Source organism: Protomyctophum parallelum, assembly GCF_964188405.1.
Source record: "Protomyctophum parallelum genome assembly, chromosome: 5".
Lineage (NCBI taxonomy): Eukaryota > Metazoa > Chordata > Actinopteri > Myctophiformes > Myctophidae > Protomyctophum > Protomyctophum parallelum.
Genome location: NC_139702.1, coordinates 24,141,185 through 24,150,118, shown reverse-complemented (window position 1 = coordinate 24,150,118; position 8,934 = coordinate 24,141,185). Strand labels below are relative to the sequence as shown.

Sequence of the window (8,934 nt, the reverse complement as noted above, 5' to 3'; positions counted from 1 at the left end):
TACTATGTGCTCTTCTATAAATACCTCAATAAAAATAAATAGTTATTAAGTCGAAAAACAACCACTCGGAAAAAACGTGTGATATCACTTATGTCTTCTTTCATATTCCTGAACCAATTATATGACAAAGCTCGCAATTGTTCATGAATAATGTTTGTTATGAGCTGGTCCAGCCGGCTCCATTCACTGCCATGTATTCATTGCACTACCGGTGTGAGTTTGGCTCCCATAAAAGTGTCCATGAAAGTGTCATGGCGCAGCCCAGTCACGTGACCACTTCACTTCCTTCTAAGAGCTTCCTTGCCAAAGCCCCGGAAGAAGTCAAAGTGTCGGCAGCCGACAACCGAAACTGTCGGCAGCGCAAAATCTTTTTCCGCTCCTGTCTGGAAGGAGCGTTACAACTGATACGAGAATGAGAAAAATACAATTCACTCAACTTAAGATCACTCAACTCTTACTAGTCACATCACAATTCTTACGCAGTACACACACGCGCACGCACGCACGCACACACACACACACACACACACACACACACACACACACACACACACACTAGCTGGTGCGAGACACTAACACATGAGAGCTAGCTATAACAGCAATATTGGTCCAGATTTCAGTAAAGGTACTTTAAATAGCATACATTTACTTTTATACTGATTAAATTAAGTATTTATAGAAGTATTTGACATCGTTATATTGTATACAAAATAATCGTTTCCATATTTGTGTGTGAACCGCTCCGCAAAACAAACGAAATAGATCCATCCAGCACACCGTACTGACGTCACACCCAAACAAGAAGCAGACTTCTCACAATTACAGTTCGATTAGCCTATGGTTTTTGTTTTTAAACGGAATATCATTAAACCACTAACCACTTACTTCTGATCAAAATGTCCCAAGATCCGTGGTAAGTAACCAATTTGAGGGCTATTCTAAATTAGTTAAACTTCATGTTTGTTTTGAAATGACTGACTGTAATTTAAATCCCTTCCTGCTTCTGGTTTGCTAACATGCTACTACCATAGGCTAACACTGGCTCTTGTAGTAATGCAACCAACATTAGTGTAACTCTATGCATTACTCCTTCATTTCAGTTCTATTTGTAATCAAAATTGACATGATATCAGAAGTCGCGTTCCTGGTTAGCGTGAGAAAATGCCTTTCTAGAATTGTTGTCATACATTCAGAAAAGGCTGCACTTCTGGATTATATTAGGTTTTTGATTGATTGATTGAAGTATTTATTAACAGTTTGCTGAATTACAGTACATTTCAAGCACAGCTCAATACAAAAAACTGTTAACTGTGAGTGGACGACCCAATGAAGCACTACACTTGTTTACAAGAGGGTCCACCCAATTGTTCAATTCATCATAACATTTAGAGACATACAAATTAACACTTCTATATAGCAAAAAAACAGGAAATCAATATATAGTCAACTAAACTTTAGATTTAGCCCTAGAATGGCTGTGATATTACATAATTTCATACACGAAATGTATGTAGCCTAATATTACAGCCATTCCTGGGCTACATTAGATTTTACCATAGGTTTTTGAAAGGCTTAGTTAATACTTTATTAATTAATGTAAAATGTTAAAACTGTTGTAGTGCTCTAATATTTGTCCTTTATGGCTAGTTTTATGAAATCTTTATTACATATTCCATACTCCGCATAGGTTACAAACGTATGATGCCACATGTTGCTTGGTACAAGTCATCTATGTCAATGTTGGAGGTTGGAAGTGCTCGTTAAAAATCACTCAACGGTCCTTTCGAAATTGCACATAATGCAGGAGGCGGCAGGACATTGTGTAACTTGCGTTATTGAAAACGAGCGCTTCCAAACAAACGGAACACATAGAAAAATAATCTCTGCACAGAATCTATTGACAGAAAGTTTGATAACAATGGATTTTTATGAAATAAAGACTGTACAGGTGCACAATGCACCTGTACAGGACTACAGGTGCATTGTGCAATATTGGAGAGTTTAAACTAAGTCGTTTAATACTATCAGATAGGACTTTTCGGTTTCATGATATAGCGTCTAAATTGCTTGAGGCTAGAGATTAACCATTATCATCAGCTGTAGTTGACCAGCTCTCGGGGACAAGTAGGCCTGTCACAATTATTACATAATCGCCTAATCACAATTATCTTTTAGACAATCTCAATTATGTTTTTATTATATACATGAGTATATACTCCTTTTGAAGAATAGCTAGTTATGAAATCTGTATTACTTAACTTATTCCATAGGTTACAAAATTATGATGCCACATGTCGCCTGGGCCAAGAGGTAGCAGAAAATATCCATGAACGAAACAGGCAACAAAGAACTGGGGGAAACCCTGCAAAGGTGAGTAATGTCTTCGTAATTACCACATAATTAAAAAAATCCACAAAAGGTGCTATAAACACGATACACCTACAAGTGAAATAAGATGGCTTATTAATGTCTTCCGCTGCCAGATCAACATGACCCTACGGGCGTCTCTCCAGAAGCTGAAGCAGAACATTCCTCAGCTCAAAGAGGGTTTGCTGCGAGCGTCGTCCTCTCGCCGCATGTATCCTTACTGACAGACTGACACCATCACACCAGGAGCACTGGTGGAAAAAGGACCGGTACTCAGAGGTTTTACTTAAGTTAAAGTATCAGTACTGCAATTAACCCATTCTGACCTGAGATCAGATTCTATAAATGTCTTCTACATCCTGACAGTTTTCTGAAAAAGCTATGTTTCTATGTCAGTCGTTCTTCGATTTTTCAAAAATAGCAGACCTACAAGCTCGTAGCGCGCCACTCGGTGGCGCGCTATGAGCTTGTAGATCTGCTAGATCTGCAGTATCAGTACTGCAATTAATGTAGAAATCCGTAATTCAAAATTCACTTGAGTTCAGTATAATGTACAAAAGTATTGGTATCAAAATAAATACCACTCATTTTCAACATTTTACTATGTCATTAATATACCTCAGTTGTTGTGTGGAAATAATAAAAAAAGTCCCCCCCACTCTGATAAAAATCAGTAACATTATGAAGTATATCTCAGTGAAATCACAAAGATGTACTTCATAATGTTACTGATTTGTTTTCAGACCTCCAGTTCTAGGCAACACAGAATGTGGGGACCTTTTTTGTTATTTCCGCAGTATAGTAATGACATAGTAAAATGTTGAAAATGAGTGGTATTCCCCTTTAACAGTTTGACTGTTTTTTACGATTAACCCGCATTTTAATCAACCCCCCTTCACTGCCGAGATTGTTGTATTACCTTTAGAGCATACGCTGAATTATTTGGGCTTTTAATCCGCGAAAATCCATCAAAAAAAGCTCCCGTGGTTTGTTATGATCTGTGTGTAGCATCCACCATCTTGGTGCACCCGGAAGACGCACACAAGATTGGTTTCAATGAGGCGTTGCAGCCAATGCATTTCCATTGGCCTCAATTTCCCAGAAGCCCTAGCAGCCCACAGCATGTGACGATTTCCGGTTTCGTCATCACAGCGAAGGAATCCAGTCTCATACTCCGCGACGAAGACGGATTTTCTTTTGATTCATTACATTACGGCGGATTAAACACATAAAACAAAAGGCGGGTATGTCCGATACGGCAGCGACATTAACCTGGAGTAATCCATTCGGGGCACGGAAACTGTTAAAGTACCAAACGTAGGCAGAGTGCAGAATGACCCATTTCACACGTTTTCAAATGTATTAAAATAATCTATTTTCAAGGTAACTGGTAACTAAAGTTTTCAAATAATCGTGGAGTAAAAGTACAATATATGCGTCTGAGATGTAGTGGAGATGTCGTAGAAGTACTAACATTTTGAAATTCTCAATAAAGTAAAAATCCTCAAAATTGTACTTAAGTACAGTACTTGAGTAAATGTACATTACTTTACACCACTGTGTGGAAGTCATGATACTGAGATTCCAGTGCATGCATACACAGGTTTCACTTAATGTTTGGTCTGCAGTGACAATTCTATTCCCATAGAGGGTGTGAGAGTATTGCATAAACGTAAAGGATCCATCTTTTGTAGCAGTGGTTTTCTGATTTGATAGGAGAGAGCAAAAGTTTATCAAAAATAACAATTCTACATTCTCTAATTGTGTAAACTTCTTGTAAATTAAGTAATGCAGATGTTATTTAACTCTGAGAGTGTAGAATGAAACCAATTGTTCTAGATCGGCTATTTTCAAATGCCCGAAATGTAAACTCTGCACCAAAAGTTTGGAAACTTAACTTTGGTCGGTTATTTATACCCTTTAATAATACCAATTTGTATCAGTTTTTTCCGTTGATTAGTCCCCTTTACACGAGGTATAACTTGTAAGGATTGGGCCTGCAGTGCACAGCTAATCGTGTGGGTAGCGCCTCCAAAAACATTGCCAAAATGGCAAATGGTTGGTATCACCCTTGATTTGAGTTGCTTAGCGGATTGGACGATTGCACTCCCTCACAGTAATAAGGAAAAAAACAATACATATTGGCCATTTTTACACTTTATTCATTTTACACTCGGTATTATGGAACTCAGTAGCCGAGTATGTGGAAGATCCATACACAGCCACAACAGCTTGCACCTACTCCCAATGTTGGTCACTAACCTAGCCACATTTTGCTGTGGGATGGCATCCCATTCCTCAACCAGAATTAGTTGCAAGTCAGCCAACGTGGTTCTGTGGGTCACTCTAGCACGTACAGCACGCCCAAGCTGATCCCACAAGTGTTCAATTGGGTTGAGGTCAGGACTCACTGCAGGCCATTACAACCTCTCCACTCCCAAATTCTGGAGGTACTCTGTGATAATCCTGGCTCTGTGGGGGCGAGCATGGTCATCCTGGAGGATGGCCTTAGGTCCCAGATGCTGAAGATATGGGATTTCCGCTGGCTCCAGAATCTTATCCCGATATCTCACTGACTGCATTGAGATTGCCTTCAATCATAACAAGTTCTGTCTTGCCCGTGAGAAAGATACTGCCCCATACCATACCAAGTTGTTGTGGCTGCGTATGGATCTTTCAGACGCTACTGAGTTCCCTAACTGAGTGTAAAATGAATAAAGTGCAAAAGAATACTGTTGTTTTTTCCTAAATAACCTTTCTGCACTTTTTAAATAATTAAAATCTACAAGGTTACTAACTAGTAACTAACTACTTAGTTTCTTTTCACCACTGGACCAAATGAAGCTGTTCCCCAAAACGAATTTTCTGGCCTCCTTTAGTGACCTTTTGAGTATTAATGGATGACATTGGGATCTGAACCCACTAGTCTGACGTCTATAGGCACTGTCCACCCTGAAGGTGCTTTTAATTGTGTTGACCTTTGACCCTGTGTGCCGTCGACCTTAACGCGACCTTCTCAGAATGCAGTCGGAGGCCGACCGGAGACAGAACCTAGTGGATGACCTGGTCACCAGGGAGAAGCAGCTTATCGCCAGCTTCAGGGGCGACGTCACGGAGTCTGAGCCTGCCAGGTATCCCAACCCCACTTACTTGATCCCATTGAGACATGACACCAGATACTACAAAATGTCTTCTAAATCCTGACGGTTTTCTGAAAAGCCTATGTTTCTATATCACTGGTGCTCAAACTTTCAACTTGTCAAGGGCCCCAAAAATGATATGTATTTGGCCGCCGACCCCCCATCTCAAAATGTTTTCTACCAGGAAAAACGTTCACTGTGAAAGAATATATATATATTCAAAGATTTGTGCCATGTTTTCACGATTTTTCTACAAATAGCAGATCTACAAGCTCATTGTGCCGCACTCGGTGCCGCACACAAAAATAAAATAAATGTATAGACATTTTTCAACATGGAAACGATTGACGATTATGCAAAAATAATTACGATTAGCCGATTATACATTGCAGAGTCCCTTTGAAACATCCACTGCAGTACCAGTATCCACTGGTACAACAACCAGCTCTCCAGTTTGTTCATGGAAGTTTGGGTCAGGACGACTGTCCTTAGCGCCTCAAAATGGAATAGTGTCTCTTCACATTCAGTCTGGGACAATGTAGCTTTCCCGTATGTGTGTGTGCGACTGTGCGTGTAACTGAAGTCTTGTGATGTGACTAGTAAGAGTTGAATGCATTGTATTTTTGCCTGGCCTTGATCTAGTACCATTGGAAATATGGGCCTAGGCTATACTTGACCCAAGGCATAAAGCCCACCTTGAGATAAATACGGACTAGGCAAGTGTGTGTGTGTGTGTGTGTGTGTGTGTGTGTGTGTGTGTGTGTGTGTGTGTGTGTGTGTGTGGTTAGCAAAAAGGAACACAAACAGACAACTATTTTGTTGAGAGTGAGTCTGTCCATCCTAAATCAAGGGTTGGGGCTGTCAGCAAAGTTGAAATAAGCATTATAATGGTGATGCTCACAGACAAATGGTGGCCCCAAGACCCCACCTTTCATATGTGATCTCTTCTGAAGACTCTTTTTTTATGATATCTGGCGCCAGTTGTCCAATTAAAATAATGAGACTTCACTCTCTCGCCTCTGTCCCGGACTAGCGGGGTCGTACACTTGTTGGTCTCCTTTGAGGATAAGTCACCGGTCACTAACTTTGTGTGCAAAGCTTGTGGACATCCGGTGCGACCCATGCACCTTGACCTCCCCCCTCCGCCTTCCATTGGACGGAAGCCTGTCTCTCTGCACATTTTTTGTAAGGCATTGGCCGTCCTTGCTAATTCGTTAAGAACTTTTCTCGCCTCGCACTGATGATCACACATTTTGCACCTTTTGAACACACACACACACACACACACACACACACACACACACACACACACACACACCAAGCTTGATTAAAGAGGTCGATAAGTCTAAGTTTACAGTCGAGCACTCTCCAGTGCGCTTTGGTCGTGCCACATGTGCGGGTCTAACCGAAGCGGTGGATGCCACCGCGCATATCCTCCTCATGGGAAGATTCTTTATGGACATGACAGCGCAGTATAAAAGCATAGGAAACTGGTAGTCATTACCTAGTGCAGGGCCTGACCTTATCAGCCTAAGTGATATGTATTTGGACAGGATGAGGAAATGGTGTTACATCGTGTGGACGTCCGCCGGATTTTCATATGCTTTTTCTGAATTAAATCATTCTGATGGTGACGACGATGCCATTCAGTCTTAATAATTATCCAGTAGGCTCAGGTGTCTTTTGCAATGCAGAGTGATACAATTAATCACTGATTCATCCGATTTGATAAAAACGTTTGTTTTTTATGTCCATTCTTTTACAGTTGACTATTAGTATAGGCATTATGGGGTTTAACCTTGAATAAATTGCAATAGAAACGCTTTCAGACTTTTTCGTTTCATAAATATGTTAGTACCAACATATCAAAAGTCCTAAGAAATCCCAGTGATGGAAAATAAAATAGGTAATGTTACCATTGACAGGCATTGAAGGCAAAATTCTCAATTTTTAATTCTGATTTAAGTAGCATGTGACGTGCCAAATTAGGCGGTTTTCATGATTCTGAATCCATTGCAAGCATTTGTTTTGCACGAAAAACACTCAGCCATAGCGACTGTGGCTCAGGAGGTAGAGCAGGTCGACCAATGATCCATTGGTCGGCGGTTCGAATCCCGGCTCCTCCTGTCTACATGTCGAAGTGTCCTTGGGCAAGACACTGAACCCCAAATTGCTCCCGATGTGCTGGTTGGTACTTTGCATGGCTTCCGCCGCAATCGGTGTATGAATGGGTGGGTGAATGTAATGCACAATCTATGTAAAGCGCCTTGGATAAAGGCGCTATATAAATGCACCATTTACCATTTACCATGATGGTGTCACTCGCCAAAAAGAACAGATCTCGCTGGTGAGCGACAACATTGGTTTATGTTTTTATTATTATTATTCTTTTATATATATAATACATTTATTAATTTTAATGAGAAGAAGACATACTTTTAGAAACATGACATAACCAAACAGAACAAACAGGAAAACAAAAATAATATATCATAATATTGCACATGCGACCATCTAGTTCAGACGACATGATCCCCAAGCTCAACCACATGAGTATTCACATTTCCCAGTAATTCTTTTCCATCCCAGGGTCTATCTAACGACACCATTGTAAGATAATTTAGAGTTGCTTACTTGCTTCCCAGTGGGAACCGGTGTATTGTTCTTTCAGCAAAATACATTTGGAGAGGGGAGTTTAATATTCCTCACACAAAGCATCTCCCTTGTAAACCGAGCAAAAATAATTTGACACGTTTAGGCCCGTCACAATTATTACATAATCGCCTGACGTAATTTAGATTTACTTTTTAGATATTTGCTTACGCCTTTTATTGGTTTTTTGAAGGGACAGACAGTAGGCTGACAGGAAACGGGAGAGAGATGGGGGGATGACATGCAGTAAAGGCCGTGTCGGGCTCGGGAGTCGAACCCGCGGCACACTGCGACTGGATTACCAGTCGGGTGCCCAGACGGTTATGCCACCGCCTGTGCCTCGCCTGACGTAATTATTTGAGATAATCGCAATCGGGCCGGCAGTGGTTCAGGGGTAGAGTGGCCGGTTGAACGGCCGGATGGGAACCGTTCTCAGTTCGATCTCGAGCTCCCCCAGAGTTAGTGTCGAAGTGTCCTTGAGACTCTGAACCCCTAAGTAATATAAATGCACCATTTACCATTTATTTTGTCATAATCGTGTTGAAAAATGTTCTTGCATAAAAAAGCATAAATAACTGATCTACAAGCTTACAACGCATCACTTTGTGTCACGTTGTAAGCTTGTAGATCAGCTATTTCTGGAATTTTTTTTAAATATTAAATTCATAAAAATGCCAGTATTTTTGTTGGTATATTTCTCTCGTTATTTGTCATATCTGCCTTGCACACTTTGGTTTATAATGAAGGCAAACAGAATTGTAATATTTTCAATACA

The 8,934-nt window shown here is 40.6% G+C and overlaps 1 protein-coding gene across 2 annotated transcripts in view; it reads left to right on the top strand.

Annotated features, from left to right (window-relative positions):
- The first annotated feature begins 792 nt into the window (after window positions 1-792).
- The window catches only part of stx8 (syntaxin 8), a 76,450-nt gene continuing 68,308 nt past the window's right edge, over window positions 793-8,934 (top strand). For both annotated transcript variants that reach the window (XM_083765666.1, XM_083765667.1), the window contains exons 1-4: window positions 793-913; window positions 2,271-2,370; window positions 2,484-2,578; window positions 5,388-5,498. In XM_083765666.1, coding sequence (XP_083621792.1) covers window positions 897-913; window positions 2,271-2,370; window positions 2,484-2,578; window positions 5,388-5,498 — 323 coding nt within the window. In that variant the 5' untranslated portion in view covers window positions 793-896. The remainder of the gene's footprint in view (window positions 914-2,270; window positions 2,371-2,483; window positions 2,579-5,387; window positions 5,499-8,934) is intronic.